Source organism: Sardina pilchardus, chromosome 13, assembly GCF_963854185.1.
Source record: "Sardina pilchardus chromosome 13, fSarPil1.1, whole genome shotgun sequence".
Taxonomy (NCBI): Eukaryota; Metazoa; Chordata; class Actinopteri; order Clupeiformes; family Clupeidae; genus Sardina; species Sardina pilchardus.
The window spans coordinates 13,308,181-13,332,220 of record NC_085006.1 but is presented as its reverse complement, the minus strand read 5'-3'; the positions used below and the strand labels follow the sequence as shown (position 1 = coordinate 13,332,220).

Sequence of the window (24,040 nt, the reverse complement as noted above, 5' to 3'; positions counted from 1 at the left end):
TGGCCATAAATATGCAGTATTAAGAATCCCTTATGGTTTCTGTGGCCACAGAGGCTCGTTGAGTGCAGTGTTTATATTGCCCCAGTGCGAGGACAGATAATATGCTCTCTTGCGCTGTGCATATGTCATACGTGTCGTCGTACTGTATGTGGGAGATGCTACGGCACTTCAGTATGTCTTTCTTGACGACAATGGATGCAGGATTGATTCAATTCTGCAAAGTGCGCTATATAGCTATTGTCGCACGGAAATGGATACGGAGAAGGGTAAATAAACATTGGAATGTGCATTAAATGTACTCTTTCCATACGGGTAGATGTAGGCAGGGAGTGCACGTGTAGACTCATTTCTACAGCGAACAGACGTGAAACAGCATGACAAGGGTGGAGAGACGGTCCCTAGGAATGGGGCATTAGAATTCTCCAACTTCACATGGCGTGCGGAGGGCATAAAATCAAACAACTCCATCTGGAAATGAGTCTGCCCCCGCCCGTGCTGATGAGTCTTTTATGCGCCGACGTGATTGCTCCGCCGTCTCCAGCACCAGCCCGAGCACCGACCACGGCCGTGGGAGCGCCGCGAAAAGGAAAGAGGTTCACGTGCTGGCTACGGGGTGACACGGAGGCGTCGGCAAAACATCAAGGAGACGACGTTGCCACAAACTCATTTGTTACCACCACCACTCGCAGCCCACTCCTGCTCAAACCGCTCGCTCTGACATGCGGGGAAGCTGCCCGCTATGTTCTTCCCTCCCTCACTCGTCCAATCCATTTATGAAACGACACACAAACAGTCCTGATGAATGGATGGCTGCCAAGATTACTTGTAACAAACTCGACCAGCAGCAACAAAAAAAAGGAAAAGGAAAAAAAAATGGACTGGAAAGATGGAGGAAAAATAAATCAATGCTTAAAATAATGAAGGCTTTGTAAGCCCCATGTACATTTGCCACAAGCCATGCATGTTAAATGCCCTTAAATGCTAAGGCACAGAATGATAAATCAAAACGTCCAGCCTGTAGACAAGATGGGTTAAATGCTTTTTTCTCCCGCACAAATGTTCTGTGAAATCAATAGTCGGGCCGGTGATTAAGCACGTAGCGGGAGAGATTGTCAGGGAAAGGAAAACGAATATAAGAAATACGGCGCGGGCTAAAGGGAACTAGGTCAGAGGGACACCATTAGCGAAGATGTCTATTCCTTGTCAGCCCCCCAGCCCCCCAGACACACAAATGAAGGAAGGCATCCCAGCGACAGGAATCAAATTCCTGCACTCCCGATAGCAGCTGGCTTTAGAAAAGCAAGCCAAGTTAACCAGAGCATCAATGGCAACGCGTCTGCACCGCGACCCTCCCTCCACCCACACCTCCTTGATGCGTTTCTGCCAGCGTCCAACCGCTGACACTATCGATGCTAGCGTCGGGGAAAAAAAAAATGTCCGGAACGATCCGTCTTCACAACGCTGTGCCAACACGGTTCCATCTTGCAAGCGGGACGAATCCCGGCGGCTCGTTAGCGCACTCCAAAGCGCTGCTCTGCCATAAGCACAGAGCATGTAATGTCAGACATCATTAGAAGATGACATGGGACCTTACTGGCAGAATACTCCATATAATTCCTCTAACAAGGAAACTGAGTGCCACTCGACCATGTTATGTGGCTCCAAAAAGTTAAAATAAAGGTTAATTTCGGAAGCCTAATGTCTTTATAATGGTCCAGTTTAGATATTTTCTTCAGAGGGCACGCGATAGCCTGCCCACGCCATGTTTAGCATTCTGTGTTCCATCGCTGCACACACGCCACCGCTGCCTATCTGATGTCATTCCCGTGACAGTGACAAAATTGACGTGGTCAGCCATTGCTAACGGGGCAGTTTTTCAAGGTCTTTTCAGAGTGCCCTTTGGGCGACCTGTAAATAGAAATCGCTCCCTAATTCGGCTGCCTCCCGGGCCGGTCATTCCTCAGCGGGGGAGCAGAGGTGATTTCTGAGTATTGATTTGATCACATGAGCTGCAGATCACGACATGTTATACATCATCCTCAGGGTTACCGGTTCTACGGGATGATTGGGATGCAGGAGGAGAAAAAACAGACAATAAGACAATGGCAAACTGTACAGATCTGTATTTTTTTTTTTTTTTTTTACCGTCATGCAGCATGTTTGTAACTGTCACCGTGACACCAAAGCAAAAAATAAAACAAAAAACAAAAAATCATGAGCATGTGCAAAACTGACAAAACACGCACGCACACTCACAATCACACTGCTCACACGTCACATATGAATCGCCTGTCTCTGATCAGCCTCAAGACATGTGTGCGCGTGTGTGTGTGTGAGCGTACGTGTGTGTGTGTGTGTGAATAGACAGTGAAAGACAGACATGAAGTGATGTGGGGCAAATCTGCCACCCATCTTCCGTCTCATTCACGACACACCTGTGAGCCCCTAATGAGGCTCTACTCTCAAACCCCCTCTCCCACCACCACCATCACCACCACCACCAGCAGCACTATCATCACAACCCCACCCTTCCCTCCACCCCCAAGCCTCCCGGTACGTTCCCTTTCATGCCATTTTGTGGGGATCCGCCATTCATTTCAACACAGTAAAGAGCAGGAGCCCGGGGATAAGCCCGCTCGCATTTGAAGACAGACAGCTATGTGGCGTAATCCCCTTCTGAGCAGCCATAAGCTCGTCGTTATCACCTCTCGCTCTCGTTTTAATTGTGCCTCCCTTAAACACATTAATTCGCCGCATTAATGCGCCTCTTCTGCACATGACAGTGCGAGCCGGTCGTGCGGCTACTGGCGAAGCCGCCCCGTAATTGATGTCACTCTAATTTAATTGGCCTAGAGGAGGTGTTTCGTATTAAAGGAATTCTGGGATATCAGAGCGACGGAGGCCTAAACCATCAACTTTACATGGGGCTGATAGCAGGGCTGTGACTGTGAGGTTTTCCATACAAAGACCTCCTTTGATTTTTTTTCTTACTCTAGCATGTGTGTGCGTATGTGTGTGTGGTGTGTGTGTGTGTGTGTGTGTGTGTGTGTGTGTGTGTGTGTGTGTGTGTGTGTGTGTGTGTGTGTGTGTGTGTGTGTGTGTGTGTGTGTGTGTGTGAAGCTGGTGTGAATAAAGAGCAAGTACGGTGCAATTCATTCGTTCAGTACAGTATTTGTGAATGAGATGAAAAAAAAAAAAATGTCCAGGCCTTCAATATCTGTGCGGCCGCGCCGCAGCACAGACCAACCCAGTGCAGTCGGATGCACCCACCCACCGCTGGCGGATAAGCCATCTCTGCTGAATGGGGGCCTTTTTTGAAGTATGAATAAGTCATGGCGTGTGGGAAGCGTGGTAAACACTCTATTCAGAGCGCATCTGACCCCCACACGAAAACCACTTTGGCTGCCTCACATGCCTCCTTGAGTCCGCATGAATCGATGGCTGGAGCCGCTGCTGGCTGGGGCTTGCCTTGCTGAGAGCGCCACTTCTCAACCCGACCCGGTGCTAACTGGTTCTATTCAGCTCCAGCAGCTGGGCATCTGTCTGGAGGAAGTTGTCTGGCATTTTTTTATGCAAATGATTGCAAAAAATAGCCACGGATATCGCCAGGCATGTGGTGTCAAGTCCGAAAAGTCAATTATGAAAGCCATCAAAAGGCTGAAAGTCAAAAGAAAATGACCCCATACTCCTCCGACTGCTGTTTAGCTCACTTGTTTATGAAAAAAAATCCTCGATACAGCTGGTTAAGCATGGGCTAATCAATAAAACATGGCATGCGAATGACAGAGCAAAGTCTTCCATCCTAATGCATGGAGACATCAACCACACCACGATGCACACAGCCCCTGCTATGTGCTGAGCGATACAGTTTGTGAGGCGCTGCACCGCTTTACACTCGCACTGTTAGGGAGAATTTAGTCACAATGTGTTTCATTAGCCACAGGTTACTGTCTGTCCCCGAACGCAGACATGGCATCGAATCAGCGAGAGCAGCGGCCAAATGAATAGCACCAGACGGGGAGCGGGAGAGAGCGTAAGCGGGTGGAACGGCTTCGGCTAGTGGGACACAGTCTGGCTCCAGACAGGCCGCGTTTGCCTTTTTTTTCCGCGCTCGTTCATTGGCCATTCCGTGGACGTCCGGGGGCAGGGCTGGGCTGGGCTGGGCTGAGCCGGGCAGGGCTGTTTGCTGAGGCAGCAGAGGGGGGAGGAGGAGGAGGAGGAGGAGGAGGAGGAGGAGGAGGAGGACTCAGGCCCACGCTCCTCTCTAGCAGTCCTTCTGCACCACGGAAGGATGGATTTAATAGCCTCATTAGCAAAGGGACTACTGAAGAGCTGGCCTCTCCGCACTGCTCAATGTCAAGAGTGCATCCAAGAGGAAAGAGGGTTGTGTGTAAAAAAAGAGCATCTCCTCCTCAATGTGGCGGTGGAGGAGGTGGGGGGTGGGGGGGGTGTTTGTCTTCGACAATCAACAAAGAGGCCATTTCCTTATAGGCTGCCTGAGAGCACAAGGTAGCCTACTGTACTGGCCTCACATCGCAATCACTTCCAACGAGGCATAACTTGACATATTTCATATCGAACACATTGGTACAAATTATACTGTCAATGGCACATCGAGTGCATTTCTCCCGTTATTAACTGTGATTCCGATAGAGATGATTTTTTCGGGCCCCCGACCAATTCCCGCTTCCAGTTTTTAATTATCGTAAGAGCTTCGTTTTGCAGACGCTGCCATTTCCTTTCAATAGCCCGCTAGACCGTTGACAGTAAATCACACCACATCCCAACACTCCAAGCTGGTCGGCGTGACTGACACCAGTCAAAACTTATGACTGCCTATGCAATAGAGAAATTCAAACCTTCCTCTGGAACACCATCCGAGGATTAAATTATATTCTACTGGCAAATCAATGATGTAAGCTCTTTGTGCATTTATTCGCCGTGCCTCATGTACACTGTGTGTACTTAAAATAAACAATTTTGCATAGTCATGCATATTTTACGTGCCATGGCATGCGTAAAATGGCTGGCTTTGATTAATTTTAGCTCACTGGCGTTGCATAAAAATAGCACATCTTTAGACCAATAAATGACACAACGTTTGAGATCAAACGCGGCGGAGTCTTCTTTGCTTTCTTTTCTCAGTCTTTCTGCACTGCAGCTGGCCTGTCAGCTCGCATGTGGATAAAGGTAAAGAAAGGGGGGAGAGACACGGGCGAGGCAGAGGATGACTAAACAATGGAGGATCTGAAGGGAAAATGGTAGCATCTGCACGAAATATCGCTGCGAGCCTCCGCCCGGGAAGTCGATGGCATTAATTTGCGTCTCCCCTGAGGTACCGCGTGAGCCCGTTAGGACGCAGAGAGACAGAGGCCTCCCTCAGTCATGAAATAAAGCGGACTGGCGGTCCCAGGGCAGAAGTGTGCACTGAGCATGCAGAATAACAAGGGGATGGATTTTCTGTTTTTATCTCCGAGGAACACTGCACTGTGCCATCTCTGCGAGGTCCCCTTGCACTCCTCACCATCTAATGCCCTCATTGGACGGGCTACATCTGCAGTCTAGTAGAAGGTGAAAATGGAATGGTGGAAGGGAAATTTTGAGACATTTTGAGACACTGTCTTGACACGTGCCGTATAGGAACACGGATGATACATTTCAGCATAAAGATACACATCTGCCCAGAGCGGTACAGCGGAAAGTCTCCATTTCATCAACAAGTCAAGTCTAACGACTCGTAAAAAACAAAGGTGGTGGTGCCATCTGTTCTGGAACAGTTTCCAGGGATTGCAGAGAGGGGGAAAATGTGCTTTTTCAGCAAAGTTATGCTATGCGCTGGATCACTCTCGATGGCCCAGGCACCTGAATAAGCGACTTAATCTCCTATGCAAACACAAGCCTCCTCCATTGAGTGGGTCTCACTTCCACCCCTTTAAAGGTTGAGGCACTTTGTTACTGCGACACACTGCAGGACGGTGTAATCAGCTTTGCTACTGTGTTAATTGCCAGCAGCCTAGTGATGGATCAACGATACACAGTTTCATAAACAGTGTTTCTGCGTGTGTAAACGAAGGAAAAAATGCATGGCATTGTGGCATGTGATTAAACTGTTCATCACAAACGCCTGCTACTATGAACTAAAACTATAAGAGGTTAACGTGAGGATTAAATATCACATTAAATGCTTATCATCACTCGCTGTAAAAGTCATTAAAATGTAATAAGCAAAAGCCTTCTGCACTATCCCTGCAATAAAATAGATATGCACAAAAAATATTCACTGAATTGAATGGCATCCTGGCATTGCCACTAAAATATTGACCCTTTTATGGTACAAATATCAAGATAGTTTAAGCCATCAAACATTTAAAGACACAGACTAAGATTGAAACTTAACCTAAGGCATCTAAAGCAGCAATAGATTTATTTTTTATCCAGCAGAAATTGAGTGGGCCTTAACAGAAACAAGCCCAGACGATGAACACTGCACCCCACCATCACTAAGCCCCCCCCCCCCCCCCACCCAGATCCATCAGGCTACAGAAGAGTGTCCAGGAGAGGATAGAAACACTCAAAGGACAAGAGCTGGGACTCTTGCAGAACGCCTGTGTGCACACTCAAAGGGGGGTGGCGGGATAGGAGGGAGAGGGAGGTTTTGGCGAAAGAGAGGGAAATGGAGTGAGACAATTGATCACGCGGGTTCAAAACACCTAATGGAGTAGCCTGCGAGTGGAGCTAATAGACTGTTTCAAATTGAAAGGAACAGCAGGCGTCTAAATAGAGCGACGTGGGACATTTCCCCCCATTCAGGATGCTTTCAATAGAACAAACAGAAGAAAAAAATGCATGGTGACAAAAGGTGGTGCTGGTGGTGGTGCTGGTGTTGGGAGGAAGAGGTGCATACAGACCTCCTTTGGCATTGTGAAACGTGGTGTCATTGTATAGATCATATTTATTTATCTGCAATCAATTGCTGAGATTCAATTACCGCTGGCTGTCAGTGGCAAGGAGAAAAAACACAATCCCTAATGAATTGGTAGCATCCTGCAGTGAGGAAGGAAACGCATATTCAGGGTTTCTCTGGATGCCTGAGGGAAATCTCTACCCTCTGGTCTCCATCAGAACGTCTGCATTTGAGTCAGTGGAGATGGGAAGAAAGATAGGCGAGCATTTGCTAACCAAATCAGGGAACCGAGATGGGATGTGGCTTTCCACTATCTTCAACTCGATAGACGCTAATGAAAAAAATGGCTTCTTACAACCATACCAACTATGCATTTAATGAGGATGTAGAGACAGAGACAGAGTTGGATAAAGATGGAAAGAAAATAAGCTGTCATTTTGTGTTGGCAGTGGAAGTGCCAATAAAGAATGTCTGCATTTGAGACAGACATATAAGAGACATGAAATTTGTGGTAAAATGGTTTTCAAAACTGACAGTATCCTTCAGCTGTTATCAACCTTTACCAATAGATGTGTGTGTGTGTGTGTGTGTGTGTGTGTGTGTGTGTGTTTGTGCCTGTGTGTGTGTGTGCCTGTGTGTGTGTGTGTGTGTGTGTGTGTGCGTGTCTGTGTGTGTGTGCGTGTGCGTGTGTGTGTGTGTGTGTGTGTATGTGAGCGTCTGTCTGTCGGTGTGTATGTGTGTGAGTGCGTGGGTGGATAATGTTGAGTGCTCCAAGTCACCCCGGGTAAGGGCATCTGCTAAGCAAAGGAACAATTATAATGATGATACATCATTGCCGTGTGACAACGTGATAACCTCCGTGAGCACTAATGGGTGGTCCAGGTGACACCTCACTGAGAGCGTTTCCCATCCCTTCCCCTCATCACAGCCGCTGACAGTGTCCTGCATTTTGGGTGCAATCACCCATAACACGAGGGCTTACTGAATTGGCATCATAATATGTTGTGTGCATTTGTCTTGGTAGTTACAACGTGAACAGCTAAGAGCGACGGAGAAGGAAAAAACAACAACAACAACAACAGAAAAACAGAAAACTAAAAGCGATCTTAGCAACAGAGCCCCCATCGAGCGAATCTGTTTATTTTCACCCAACACTCAGATCAGTCAAGCTGGGCGGAAAAAAACAGAGATCTACCTGTTTTCCAAAGAGAAAACACAGATCAAAAGCGAGCAGCGCTGGTAACAGACGGCTGTGCCTGCCTTATTCCGCGCTGCCGGTTCTAGCTAAGGCGCTCGCTGCATGCTTGAGAGGACGGGGAAGGGAGCTGGAGGGGCTCTGGAATGAGAGCATCACCAGAGACAACAGCGATGATGAAATCACCAGCAGTGATACAACAGCAAAAAAAACGCACAAGCTTCAATTCCAACCTTTTAGCAGACATCCTCCGTCCATGAGCTCTCAATATGAGGCCTGGTCCAAGACAACAACAATGCGAGTGGATCCTTTAGCGGGGCCTCTGCCAAAAGCCACAGAGCTTCGGACCAATGGAATCCAGCTGCGTATTTTGAGCGGTTCATGGAGGCTGTCGTTTGTCCCAGTGTTTGTTCCTTCACGGATTCCGAGTCTTTACGTAGACTCACGACTGAATGTTTATGCTCACCAAAGGCAAGGAGCGGTAAGGTTTCCAGGAATGAAAAAAAAAGATGGAGACAGTAATTGCCCATTGCTCCATTGACTTTCATGGTTATTTACTGTGGCAAATAATGCAGAAATCCTCACTTTTGCTCACAAATGAGCCTGGTCACAGTGATTAGGAAAGACTTCAGGGCATGCAAATGCCGAAATCCAGTTTATAAACTTGAAAAATTAGGTGGGGGGGTGGATGAGGGGGTGGGGGGACTGGGGGCTCGGATAGCCCATAAAACAAAGCCGCTCTTGCTACATTGGAAGCACGTGATACATGTGGAATAAATTACTGTGAACCTGAACCATTTAAGCACATCTGTCAAAGGTTAGCCCGTAAAGGAAAATAGGCAGTTCCTGTTCGCGTGTTCCAAAATAATCTGGGAGTAATTTAAGCAGTTGAGGACGAAAGAGGCCCAAGATTTATAGGTCAGACAGCAACTGAAATACAACTTCAGTTTATTACAAAACCCCTTTTTTATCTTTCTCAGAATATAAGCTTTTAGTGAAGTATATGTGGCATGTGTATCACATCACACGTGTATCTATTTACGATTAACCACATAAACTAATGAAACATTCATGGCCAGCATCCATCTAATATCAAGGCACCATTACATGATGTACTTATCTGTATAGGAGAGGATTGTGCAGAGGGAGAAAAATGATACCAGACATGCTAAACTGCACATATTCCTCTCACAAGAACGACCTTCACTTGTACCTTCGAGGTCTTTGGTGTTAAAAATACACATCGATTCAATGCAGAAATATTCCAGAGAGAGAGAGAGAGCGAGGGGGGAGAGAGAGGGAGAGCAGGAGCAGGTATAAAACAAGCTCCCTATTACCACCCCATCCATTCACACACTGAACAATTCATGGACTAAAGAGACACAAACATTTCGTCTGTTGACGTTAAAAAAGCACTTCTATCAATGAAACATGAGACGTCTGCTGCAAAGACAAAGAGGGTGAGAAGGAGCAAGAGAGAGAGTAAAGAGAAAGACAAAGAGAGAGAGAGAGAGAGAGAGAGAGAGAGAGAGAAAGAGAGAGAGAGAGAAACTGTGGAGTAGTCACTGTCAGGAAACAAGACTGCATATTCTGGAAGGCCACTGTTGTTCAACCTGACATTGGAAGTCTCTTTTAAGAGTACATCCCTGTTTAGATTCCATGGGACAACAGGAAAGGGAGTGGACAAAAGCTTTGCCTCCAAACGCAGGTTTTCAGACTGGGAACATCACCAGAAAAATCTGTTATGCGAGCTGACACCAACCCCTGCCTCTCAGGACCAGTCAACCCCCCTTACAGTGTAGCTCGCTACTAATTAGCCTGTTATGCGTTATGTGTCCCTTTCACTCATGCGGATGTCCGCAATCAAGCTAAATGGCAGAACCCATCTCGGTCCCAAGGAGACAGGCGCAAACGCCGAGTTCAGTGCTCAGCTCCGGCTATGCGCTGGAGCAGCCAAGTGCAAGGTCACGCAGAGGCATGGGGGCACACGTGGTGTTTATGTTTGCATGTGTGTCGCTGCTGCGGCACGCAGACGCTGGGAGCCGAGACGCGTTCTCATCGAGAGCCACAGGAATGTTTCCGATCACCGGGCAGCCAGATGGTTTAGGCCAGCGCTGTGAAATGCAATGCAGTTTGGGGTGTCCCACTAGTATACGTCAGACAATGACAGCCCAACCTAGAGAGGCTGGGCCACTCTTTTCTCCCACAAAATAATACTTTCTGTCGCCATTTTTCAAGCCACGAGCATAAAAGTATGTGCCGCATGATAATTCTCATGAATTAAACTGCTAGTTACCGTAAATTAACGCTTGCAGGGTATTCTTTGCCAGCATGAAATTATAAGATGACGTGTATCTACGGTTAGACATTACATTAGCGCGCTCCTTTCGACATGCAACTAACTGAGTCCTGCATCTCACAGCCTCTTGTTATTTGACCTTTCAAAAGGCAATCCCTGTCATTTTCCTCATCTAGAGATGCCGCCATGGCATCTTTGTTAACTCTGATGAAAGAAATGCATCAGACCCAGTCAGCCGTTACCTAAAATGCAGTAGAGCAAACTAGCAAATGAAAATGGAGACGTAAGTAGACACATTAGCAGTGGCCCCTCCCAGACTGGAGCCTGTATGCTTTCCATATTCATTTGACACCCACCATCAGACTTTGTGTTTTCATGATGAATGTGTGATGGCATGTGTCTGTGTTGGATGTGCTGACGGGGAAAGTGTGTGTGTGTGTTTGACTGTGCGTGTGTGTGTGTGTGTGTGTGTGTGTGTTTGTGTGTGTATTCATGTGTGTGCATTTGTGTTTTGTGTATGTGTATGTGTATGTGTGTATGTATGTGTGTGTGTGTGTGTGTGTGTGTGTGTGTGTGTGTGTGTGTGTTTGCACATACTCCAGTGATTCAGGGACAAACACATCGAGATGTCACTTTATAACCTCTGGGTCCAATGCTTCCTGTCATCTCTACATCTCCAGAGATCCCTCGCCTGTCCCCAGAGATAACCTAAATATAGATTGGGGACAGAAACGGTATTTTTATCTCAATCTGCACATTACCAGGGAAGAATATTTCTAAAAAAATACTCAAAATAACCCTCATCCAAGGCCAGAATGGCAAACACCTGTCCTTAGCCCGTGTCTTTTACATGTGAGCTAAAAACAGTATCAGTCAAACTGACATTAAAACCTTATCGGTCAAAGTGAAATACTGTACTTCACCTCACTGCAGAGCTGCTTGGTCTTCACACAGCTCTCAGTGAAAGGGCCACTCATTATATTTCCATTATATTTCTGACAACTGAAATACAATCTGTTATTACTGTCCGAGCAGTCAATTAACATTCAAAGTCATCCGAAGAATTACAAAGGTGAGAAAGGTGATCCATCACAAAGTTCAACCCTTCATTCACTGAGGCTTTTATGCTTGACTATGTAGCATACTGTAGAGGTGATTTCTTTCCCCATGGACAAGAAAAGTTATCAGAGTTAATGTACAAAATACAATGTTTTTTTGTGCACAGTTTATGGATATCAAGATTACACAAGGCTAAGATCTTTTTTTTTACACAGATCATTTGTTCATATCACAAAAGTGCACCCTCATTCTGTTCTGGTTTATGAAGTAGACTACTTTTTGCAATTCCATATTATATTGTGATCTACAATAATAGCCAACAACTCAAGGAAGTTGGGGAAGTTGGGTTGAGAGAGACAAGCAACTACAGGGAAAAGAAAGCGTAAGAAAAAAAGTAAAGAATGACTTAAAGAGAATTTGCAGTGAGAAAATATATGGCAGTTTTTTTGATGACACTGCTTTGCTGTAGAATTAGATTTCCCACAAATGCTAAATTAACAATGGTTGAGGACTTCAACTTCGAAAAACAAATAAAAAGGAAATTACACCGATTAATGACTATTGATTTATTTTAGAGTAACGGTAGGTCCATTGGGAAGCTATAAGTTCTTCTTCCATTAGGGTTCTTGATCAAATCCGTTGGTTAATGAGAAGGCTACTACCCACACTGCAGAAAAAGTAATTACTTGACTATTTTAATACTTGCTATTTACACACATTTTTAGGCGAAACACACACACACACACACACACACACACACACACACACACACACACACACACACACATACACAATGCTATTATCTCTCATGTAGAAAATGACATGAAATTATGTTGAAGGGAAAATGGACATTCTTTTCAGTGTTTCAGAACATTAGGTTCAGCACAGTGTAAGTCAAACAAATTTGATAACATTAGCCTATTAACATGCATTTGATTAGTCAAATTAAAATCCAATTGAATGAAACCACAAGATTAGCGAATATAAGACATGTGATCATTAGCCAAATAATAATGAGGAAGAGGAGTACTATGACAGTAAATTGACTGATTAACACACAATCTCAGTTTCTGTGCCTATACCTTCACGATGAGGCCATTGGTTGTATGACATACCAATGTGCGTAAAATATGATTTTGACAGCTTGATAAGATATAGTCTGTCCATACTCGGTAAGCCTAAACAGAATGGCTTAAACTAAACGTCCGCAACACTAGTACCGGTCACCACCACAGCTTGTAAGAAGAGTGCCTCCCATCGTCGCTCTTTACGTCATTTCTACTTCAGGAACGGGACCCTGAGATATGAGCTTTCGGGTGCGAAAGGGGACAAGCGAGTATAGCATAATTTACTTAGTACTAGACTAAATTGAAGTTGCATCTTGCCCTTTTCCGCAAGACAGCAAGCGAGAGTATGGACGTATAAGCTTTAAGCGAAAAATCTGCTTATTACTCTCAGCTAAGTCCCTGTCCTTATGGCGGATGACATGATAGCCTACAATAAACGACCAAAGTTGCTGCAGTGATTATAATAAATACCGGATCTCTCTCACTCTACCCGCCACACACACGCACACACATCCCCAAACTCCCACACATGAATGCAAACAAAGACGTATGGTATAGCACGTATGTATTGCATATTGTATTGAACAATGACGTAAATGTAGGGTAGGCTATAGATGTTACACGAATTCACAAAGATTCCACGTGTCTAGACGTGAAGAAAACACTGGCGCACTGATGCGTCTTGGGTAGACTACTGCTCTTTAAAACATCCCTTCGACCCCGACACACGCGGGCACGCGAGCGACTGCCGTCTCCAGCATGGCTGGCCACTTCCATCACTAAACACCAGCAGTTTAAACGGCCTTTCCGGCACTTGAGGTTTAATAAGACAGTCTATTTTAGCCATCCGTTGTCACAACACATTAAGTGATTCGGGTTGGGCCGCATGCCCTGTCTTTGTTTGCAAAGTAGCCTAGCCTATTAAAATTATTCAATCTCAAACAAAAGAATCATACAGCCACTACAAGAGGTGACGGCATGCTGGTTCATATTTTGAATTATTGAGAGAAAAAAAGCCCAAGTCTCCGTAGACGCCCAATACATTATGCTACTCCATACTCAAGAACATCTGTTTTCAATTCACGTTAGAATTCAGTGTATGTTGGAGGGTGGGGGTTCTCCAATGTTTAATGAAGTGGACTCGTTACTTCTTGTGTAGGATTTGGGGCAAGTTTATGGCATCAAACCTGGTAACTTACCCGTCCTCTAAAAATGATATTGAACGTAGGGCAACACTTCACATCTATAATTATGCTACTCTGGTTAACCTTAATGTACAGACTTACATGTAGCCTACAGGGAGGTTAAAACGACTACTAACACAAATTCAAGAAAATCCTACAACAGCTTTAGTCTTAACTACTGTCAGCTGGTAGAACACATTGACACAATTTGATGAGAATGAACCAGAATAAACTGTTAGACAACGTTACAGTAGGCTAATTTCTGTTCTAAAGGTAATGAAATTCACTTACCTAGAAACAAAGACCGAAATGTCGCAGGCATCGCGGCACCCGTTGCAACTGGAAGTCCTATGTCACGAAGCTGGAAATAATGTGTTCTGTCTTCCTTAAATTTCATTCGACTGACCTAGGTGTTCAGACACAGCACGGCAGCACAGTACAATTTGGGAGAAGCAACGAAATACAAACCTACACTGAGCTGTGCCCAAGGACAGCATATCTAAAACATACTGAAAGCCGAATCCCTCATCGAAGATGTGAGCTACCGCTTGTCCGCGACGTTTCCATCGGTTTAGTCGTTAAATCAAAGTTCCCCTTCGGTCTCGCCGAGGACGTCTCAGGTCTCAGGTTCCCAGTCGCTGTGACAGTAAGCGTTCTCCTCTGTCTCCCTCTGTGTGCCCGATGCACAAAAATGCGAGTAGTGAGGGAGGTGGATGCAGAAGGATGGAGACCTCTACAGTCCACATACCCTTGCAGCAACGTGTACATCGGAAACCGATGGCAAGGCGGTGGTGTCTCAAGTCTGGCGTTTTTAGTAGCTTATAGTTATGAAATCTCTTAACAGTTAAGATAATGATTGGATACATCAGTAACCGTTTTTTCTTTTGACGACTAGAGTATCGTTCGATGAAATAACTTAATAGAACATTGTAATCAGTAGCCTAAACATTGAAAGGCATGACCTTAACTCATGGTAGGCTATAGCCTTAATAGCATATAATAAAGCTAATATGTTTTGCTGATGGGCCTATGCGCCATTGAATTGGGATCTCCACTTGATTTAAACAACCATGTATGATCTGCACCCTATGCTTTGAATAGGAATTATGCTTGACATTGTGCCATTTTCATGTCACTGCAGAAAAAAAAGTTTGTGTAATAGGCTATCAGTTCCTATTGTTAGTAATAGGCAAGCACGATAACCGCAAGCAGGTCCCTATTTCTAAGGCATTCTTTGTTGCTAACAAGATTAGGTGGCACTTATAGGCTTTCAGTTTGGTAATACACTTACAAGGTTAAGACAATTAATGTTGGCTCAAAAGATCTTCCTTTCGAACTACACCCGAAGGTCACACCAAACGTCAAAATTGAGTCCATCAGAGGTATGAATATATAATGTGCACACAGGTGACACATCTTGGTTATGAGGGACAGACAAGCCAAGAACCCATTCTTCCTTTCATTTACTTAGACAACAATGGATTGTGGTTTATTCATTTTACTTGTTCCTCAGATGTAAAATGGATGACCCAGACTAGAGTGTCCCGCGAGCTAAAGAAACACATGAATGGCCAGGGGAAGTGTGGCAGTTTGCAGACTTTGAGGACACATTAATCCATCTCCGAGAACAATCTGCAGGCATAACAAAAGGCTCTCTCCTCACAGCCCCCCTCTCACTCCACCTGAATAACCTCTCAGAAGTCACTAGGAGGCTTTCCGGTCCAATGGTTTGGGATAGCTCCATATCTTTCTACATTAGGGGACAACATGCTCCAGGAGAAAGAATAAGGCCAATGTTGACCACCCAACAGTACTTTTAAAGATGTAGTCCATTATTAATTTTCATGAAATGTTGATATTTAAGCAAATCAAATTACATTGCATCATTCTGTGCTCCTGAAGCATGTTTTTTTTTTATTGGCTGGGACTGTTTTTGGCTTGCTCCTAGCCACTGTGTCCTATTTACAGAGACAGGATTGTGTGGGGTTTTTTTATTTCAATTTATTAATTTTTTTTACCATATTTTGTCATATCTAATGATGTTTTATATTGATTATATTTTAAATATTATTGTAGTAGTAGATATATTTGCAATATATTTGGTAGAAACCTCAGTCTGTTAAACTGTGATAGATATCATCATATTGATTCCATTGCAAACGTAACTATGTCTTCCCATAGGAAGGTTGAACACAATCCTTCAGGAAGGACATAGGAACAGGCAAGCCATTTTGCCACAGCAGTGTATTACTGGTGAGTCGATATACAGATGAATGTCTATATCAATCTATTTGTTGTCTTACAAAAAAAAAGAACAATGCACATTTTTTACATTCAGCAAGTACATGGTTAAAGTAGCAATGCAAAGCCAATGGTGGCAGGTCAACCATCACAAATGGGAGCAGACACTAGCATGGAGGCAAACCTGTCCATGTTTGGTGGCTTGGCCTTGGTGAGTGATGTAGCACCCCAATGCAGATGGTCTCGCAGATGGCTGATATTTATACCACAGGCCCTGAAAAGTCAGTTGTGTGGAAAGAGGTCTTTAAAACGGATTGTTTCTCATCACACTATGCCACAGTTCAGCACTAACCAATGATTTTGTCCTTCTGTCTCTGCAAAATCACCACACACAAAGGCTGAACCTATCTTGATTATGCCACAAAATGTATTTTGCCATAGTCACCATCAGCCAAAAGGGGAGACTCTGCGCAAAAACAGCAACAATAATATTCATGCATGAAAATGCAGCACAGCTAAATGCAAGCTACATTATTTTCTAAAAACCTCTGACACACTACAGCCGCCATGTTACTTCAGAGCACTTCTGACTTATGTTTCACGGGTAGATTTGCTGTGTTGATGCCTTAAAACCAGACAAATTGTTGGTCGGCCACTCTTGCCATTCTCTCTGTCATCGTTGTGGGGTGCAAGCCTTTCTCTAACGATGTGGCACACCACCGATTCACAAGTACATGCTTCTCTTCTTGTGACCTCTGGGACAGAGAGACAAAGTTAAAAGGATTTTTCAGTAACAATATGGAGAAAAAATATTTTTTTTTCTTGAGAGCTATTTTTAGGCACAAGTGGGATCCTTCACTGTTAGTGTTTCACGGCCCATGGATCCTTTATAATTTAATGAGGGAAGGGGCGGCCCTTGGAGATTTATGGTCAGCAACTGCAGGCTGCCGCGGCCATGAGGATTATTGATCCACATCGGATGTTTGTTTATGGGTCAGTAAAATGCTTCCCATTCTTTTTTAATACTGCTGGACCGCAAATCCAAATCCACTGTCAGAAGTCATCATATAATCTAATACAACTGTTTTCTGATAAAATGGTTTGTTTCTTGCCTCCCCCCTCTTTAGACTGGTGAATAACAGCCAGACTAGAGGAGATCTTTAGCTACAGTGTGTGTGGCTCAGCCCATCAGCATGGCTTGTGATCATGTCAAGTGCAATGGAATGGAAGTGCAATGGAAGCCTTGCTCTCATCACTGATCCAAATTTGGGCTGAAGTCCATTTGCTGTCAAAGACTTCAATAGTCAACATTGTCTCTCCTTTTCTTTTATTCATGAAGCTTTCATGATATAAAAGAAGAGGAGGAGGATGAAGATAGAACGTGTAAAGATTAGAGAGGATTGAAAATGATGGATTCTGCTCTAGTCCGCACTCTACAGCCAGATGCAAGGAATCTGATCAATGCGGAGTAAAACTCGCACAAACACTCATTATGCATTCTACTGCCCTAATAACTATGGAATGCGTAATTGCTTCATGGTAAGATATGATAATTTATGTGCGGTCGGCTGTGGGTGCAATTGTTCACAAGGCTTTGCACACGGGGCCCGAGAGTCACAGTAGAGTCTCAGTTTTGACTTATGGGCTGCCCAATGCATTCCTGGTAAACAGATCCATCTGTTGTTTTCTTCAAAGCGCATCCCACGCCTTAGCTAAAAGTATATGTTTTACCAATGCATTGAGTAAATGGTTGGAGTGAAATATTCTCTGGCTTTTCTATTTTAATTGGTACCAATCCGTAATCTCAAATACATTTGGGTTTGTGTGAACATATTTCTGAACACCTGCTCCTCTACCTGTAAAAATTCACTTCTGTCTAGATGAAAGGGAGGAAGATAGAGAGGGATCTTAAGTCTCCATGACAGAGGGAGTGCAAGACAAAAGATGTAAATGGTTTTGAACATGGCAGGGTAGTAAGAGACAGGCATGCTGTCAAGAGCTGAGACGTGGGTGGGGTTTTCATACCACAGTTTGTCAAGAATGATCCAGCGCTAAAAGGTCACCCAGTCACGACACTGCCAAGCCAGCCGCTGAAAGTGGATCATTTTTCATCAAGGAATGCCTAAACATCTTTAAAGACTATGTCAATCCACGCCTTCATAAATGCCTCTGGGTGCAAAAAGGGAGATGTTTTAATCAAAAAGAGGAAAACTTCACTCAAAAGGGCTTTACTGCGGTTATGATAATAAAATGTTAATAATAGTGTAATGTTATAAAATAATGAAGATTCATTTCAGGCCTTTGTAAGATGTTGTGGTGCAACACTGGCGCATTTATAAAAACACATCACAATTCACCAAATACCACACCGCTTCAAAAAAAATAGGGCAGTGTCATTCATTCTCAACAACCCTTCATCATTTTCATCCAAGATTTATTGATAATTACCAAAGCTCAATACTGAGTGAAGGACATTAAACAAATGGCATAAATGATAGATAACAGTGCTGCATTCAAGGGCAGTTTTTCATTTAGACACATTGTGGTATTTGTGAGATCAGAATCCAATGTGGTTCTCCTTGGTTTGGCACTCAATACTGGGTAACTCTATGGGATTCTGACTTTCCCAGCGCTGCAAAAGTCAGGAATGCTATTAGCCTAAGTCATGCTTGCTGTCATCACACTATTTTTACAGTATGCTTATGCTTATTAATATGTGACTGGACTGCTCTTGTTTCCCAATATACCGTATGCTGTAATACCAGGCTATGCGAAATCAAATCCAAATCCTTGAAATTGCAAATGATGAAATACCGTCTGGAATACATTTCGGGGGAAAACAGGGTGATCTTTCACCGATACTATGACAGTCTTGCTGTCGTCTACAACTGTCTGCCAATACGACCTAGAAAGGATGTTTTATAGCTGGCATGGAGACGATGTTTCTCAAGATCTATATTGAATATTCTTTTTTTCTGTATAAGGAAACAAAAATAACTTACAAAAATATACAAGCTAAAAGAAAGGGCTTCATATCTCATTTTTGTTTTGAGGTCCTAGAAGTCTGGTTTCACACGAATTGCATATCTTTTGTGTTATTGTGAAGGCACAGAGGGTTAGTCAGTGTTAATAAACGAGATGTTCATAGCCCTAGCTATGGTGTCAACATTTTACAGAAAGGAAGCTGCTTTGTAAGTTAAGTAAGGTAGAATGAATCCGACATCTTGCTTATACTTTTCCCCTAAACTCTTCATTGTGAATTAATTTTAATTTTGTTTATTCTTTATTTTACCAGAGGAGTCCCATTGAGATATTAATCTCTTTTTCAAGGGAGTCCTGGGGGAGCAATGGAATGGAGGAATTAATTAAGTCCATTCTGATACACATACTGTATCTAGTGCACTTCTCAGGTGTTATACTATATCCACTATCATATCGTCCACATTCCTCTCGTCAGATTGGGAACGTGTAAATGCTTTTCAAAAAAGAGATTTAAACAGATTATTCCCGGTATCAAATAGTCATGAACAAATGTACTGTAATACTAGGACCTATACTGGAATGAAGAGAATGCAAACCAAAACAACATTTCTCAACTTGTCCCAGAAGAGAATAAGAAACTGCTGCTCCACGAGCCAAATCAATGAAAACACTGCATACAGGAGCGAAGGGGAAAAACAGCTCAACGCTAACACTCCCTGATTCCTGACTCCAACAATTTTGCACTAATGCGAGCACCAGGCTGAGGAGGGAGCTGCTTGAGAGCCTCCATCCATCTTGCAGCACGTCAGCACTGCCAGCTGGAGGTGATGATGGGGTTTTCCTGGTGCTCCATGGATCCCTGAGATGAACCAAGACAATGTTTGAACAACACTCCTCCAAACAGCTATCAGGCACACTCCTCCCGAGTTGCAATGCTCACCTTCCAATAGATTTTTTTTTTAAAAATCTTATTTATCTTTGAAAGTGATGCTGACATGAGGGCAAATCTACTGCTCTGATAATCTGATGCGGCTAAGCAGACAAAAAGAGATGCCATGCTACCACTGAATACTGAGAGCAGTTTGAATTGGACAAAGATTGGCTTAGGCCTTGCCAAAGAGATTTCTACAGACTGATGGAGTTCATCACAAAGAAGGGAGTCCAGTTTCCTCTGTTTGGCCTTCCACTGAGTGTCTGGTAATGGTCCACTCAGTGCAAGCCAATCTCAATCCCCCCTGTCCCTCCCCACCTGTGTACGGGATCTTTGTATTCAGCGCACAAATCCGCATTGTGGAACAGATTGCTTGGGTTATGGGGACGGAGACTCTAATGAGAAGAGATCAGCTTGAGATAGTGCCTAAATTGGATTACGGCGTTAACGCACTGAGTAACCCCCCCCCCCCCCCCCCCCACACACACACACACAAACATGCACACACACACACACACACACACACACAACACCAACTCCTCCACAACCCTGTGCTTGCCAGCAGATGCAAACAGGTACTCATGTATCCTCACCTAACTCTCCCACCCACTCTCTTCTCTACCCGCTCTCCCTGCCCCAAGAGGAAACCCCTGTGCTTATTTTCTATGTTGTGCTGTTTGTTGTTTCCTTTTGCTATTCCATGGGGGGCTCCCCCCTTGACAGCAGGGAGTTTATCCCCAAAGAGAAACAGCTGCCGTCAGCACTAGCCCAAACGCTGGCCCCTCCCCAGCGCCCAGGAAAATGCAGCTAATAGGAGGATGGGGGGGAGACATTCTTTATATGCCCATTAGGGCATCTGAGAAGGAACACGAACGGGACTGAGAGGCTTAGGACACTTTATTGAACCGAACGTATTAGCTGATTAGCCTTGGATTTAAACGCAAATTGAATGCCTTCCCTGGCATTGATTCTTTTTAGCATGCGTGAGGGTGGTGGTTTGGATGGGGGGATGGGAGCGAGGGGGCATGTCAGAGCTGGGCCCTGAGATGTTCGTTAGGCAAACAGTCAGGTCTGAGCAGGAGTCTGGACAGGAAGATAGCAGGGGATTAGACACTTCGACTCATTTCCCAATAAAGCAATCACAGGTGATACGATCAAATTTGGTATTTGGCGAATGAATTTTTGACGGGTTACATGGTTAAACGTATCCGTTGGATATGAGAGGTTGCTCGCTTGTCGATCAACCGTTTAACTTGCGTTTTACAATGCCATGTCGCTATATGTGGAGAATGGCGATTGACGGATGTGTAGAATACTGGAGCAGAGGCCAGAAAGGGCCCTGTAAATCTGGTGGCTTTCTGCATGGTGGGGCAAGAATGGACAGAAAACCATCACTCTCTGTGAGGCCATCATAAATCAGCCTGCTAAATGAACCAACTAGCCTTGGCACTGGCTTGATGTCAACCAGACTCATACAACATTACAGCCTAAAACTATAGACCAATAAACCTTGAACACTGATCTCATCATATGGGGCCCTTGTTTGAGGCCAACGATCTCGTTAATATAGCTACTAGGTTAAGGCTGCAGTGATTTCGCATATTTTCATTGGAGAGGTGTTATTTCAAAATGGAGTCTGGGTGTTTCTCATCTCGCTTTATGAGGAAAGAGGCCAAATTGGTGCTAGACAATAGAACCGCTGGTCTCTGGCCTGTGGCATTTGCCTGTCACTGGCGAGTAAGCACTTACCCCCACTTTGTCTCTTAAACAACTGGAGACGGCTCTTTTTGTCCATCATCATGGCGTCCTGGCTACCACACTGTCTGCGAGCAAAGGTGAGATTGTATTTCTGTAAGGATCGCCGCACTGCACAGATGCAGCACAATCTGTGGGGCAAGGGGGCATCGCTTCAATTTATGAGGAGAGGAGGCAGATAAGGACAATGGAAGCTGGTTCAAATGTCGGCAGCCCAAGTCTAATTTTTTTCCCTGGAATTCAAAGAAACTGAAGATAACAAAAGACTTAACCCCCAGGTCACGTCTTAATTGCAGCAGTGGTGGATATTGTAGAGTAATTTGCTTTGGCTGCGTTGGTTTAAAAAGCAGAAGGGTTTTCTGACTGATTGGATTAAAGAAAGGTTTTGTCAGAGCAAAGCACCGGGAGACATAGAAATGGGAAACTCCCTGCAGACAGATGAATGTGTGAAACGTTTGGAGAGTTGCCGCAGTCCAAGACCAAAAAAAAAGAAACCCCACAGTCTTCATGATGAAGTTGGTGTAGACTACTTTGGAGCAGAGTGGGTGGGATGCGGTGTGTACAGTATGTGTGTGTGTGTGTGTGTGTGTGTGTGTGTGTGTGTGGGGGGGGGGGGGGGTCCTCTTCTGTTCCTGTAGCTGCAGTATTATCCCAAGCCAAGGCTATTTTCCAGAGTGACCGGCCACCACATAGTCCAGCCCAGCAAGATCATCTCTTTGACAAGCCCCTGAGCTGCAGACTGGCAGCGTTTCAGAGAGTTGCAGAGGATGTCTGGGCATCACTCTCATCTCTTCAAGATTCTCAAGAGGAAGAGATCTAGCGCACACAGCAATTTAAGTTGAGGTTATTGTGGTCACTGAATGTTTCCTCTCAAAAACAACATGAGTAATATACAGAATACTCTCTCTCTCTCTCTCTCTCTCTCTCTCACACACACACACACACACACACACAAATACACACACACAAATACTGCACACACACATATAGACTTTATATATGCACTTAACTTATCCTCTTAAATCTGCTTTGCGTCGTGACTGCATTACCACCTCGAATATGCATTAACTTCCACTACCCGAACACTGTCATCCATTATTCCTAATACAAACACACACACACTATAGATTCTCTTTCAGACAGGGGTCAGCTTGTATCACCAGTATTGCTCTTTGAAATAGAACAAACCATTGCAGTGTATTATCATAGCATTTTTCTACAAGAATAAGAGGATACTTCCCCTATATTCCTCATCCAAAGAAAGTTCTGCACCACACTGTCCAAGTGTGGAGACGTGCGTAAATCCTGCTGTGTGCCCACAGCCGAGTCTCACGGTCATGCAGCACTTGAACATAAAAAAAAAAAAAATCAATCAATTTCATTCAGTGAGAGACTTAGACTCCCAGCCCCCGCAGCCAGTGGAGAGCTACCGCAGGTATACAACACCACAGCGTCCTGATGACAGGTTAAAGGTGTGGTAGCCAAATCCAAGAGAATGAAACAGCAATAACAATAGCAGCAACAAAAACAACAACAGTGCCATCACCATTACAAACAACAACAAACTTGATTGACAGAGGACAGTAAAGGTGTGGAATTTAAATGATATAGCCACTGAGGTGTAAGATATTTAACCTGACCATATTGCAAAAATAAGAAAAACATACAACTAGGTCTACATTTGAGTATACCCCCTTCAACAAGGGTAAGATTTCCGCCTGATAGCAAACATGACCAAAAAGCACAGGCTGCAGCACAACCTGCATATCCATTATTAACACTCACAGCTCAGATTATCACCGTTTCAATTTACAATCTCTGGCCTCGGCCACAAATCTCTCTCCATCACGCCTCTGACCTTTGCCTTCATGCAGGTTTCATTTATCACCAAAGTAAAAATAGAAAATGTCTATAGATCCCACCCCCCACCCCCTCTGATGAAATCGGGACATTTAGCAGCAATGCCCTGGACTGCTCGCCGGATAGACAGGTAAATCAAACCGTCTCCCTCCAAGGCCTCTCGGAGATGCCATTTGAGATGCCTGCATCCAATGCACGTCGAAACTCCATACACATCTTTTTGCTTTCTTTGAGGCCAGGTTATTCATGAGTCTTCACCACTCTTCCTGATTGAAAATTCTCTCCTCATTGCAGTTCAGAAATCTTGTGGATGTATTTTATTCATCCTTTTCTCTCACTCACTTTTCACCTCTACTGATATTGACTATTGGGGGAAGGGAGCCTGAGGATTTTTTTTTTCCTCAAGAGAAGCCCACTATGGCTAAGGGAGAGAAGTTGGGTGTGTCGAGTTTCTGCGCATGCATTCCAATCAAACAGGTAATGAATATGATAATAACATCTAGGCTCTTCCATAAGCAAGGAGTACAGGGCTGGGGGGGAGAGAGAGAGAGAGAGAGATAGAG

The 24,040-nt window shown here is 44.4% G+C and overlaps 1 protein-coding gene across 1 annotated transcript in view; it reads right to left on the bottom strand.

Annotated features, from left to right (window-relative positions):
• clmpb (CXADR like membrane protein b) overlaps positions 1 to 14,434 on the bottom strand; it is an 80,559-nt gene extending 66,125 nt beyond the window's left edge. The window contains exon 1 of the mRNA XM_062552861.1: positions 14,000 to 14,434. Within this exon, the coding sequence (XP_062408845.1) occupies positions 14,000 to 14,105 (106 nt within the window). The 5' untranslated portion in view covers positions 14,106 to 14,434. The remainder of the gene's footprint in view (positions 1 to 13,999) is intronic.
• Between the last annotated feature and the right edge of the window lie 9,606 nt (positions 14,435 to 24,040).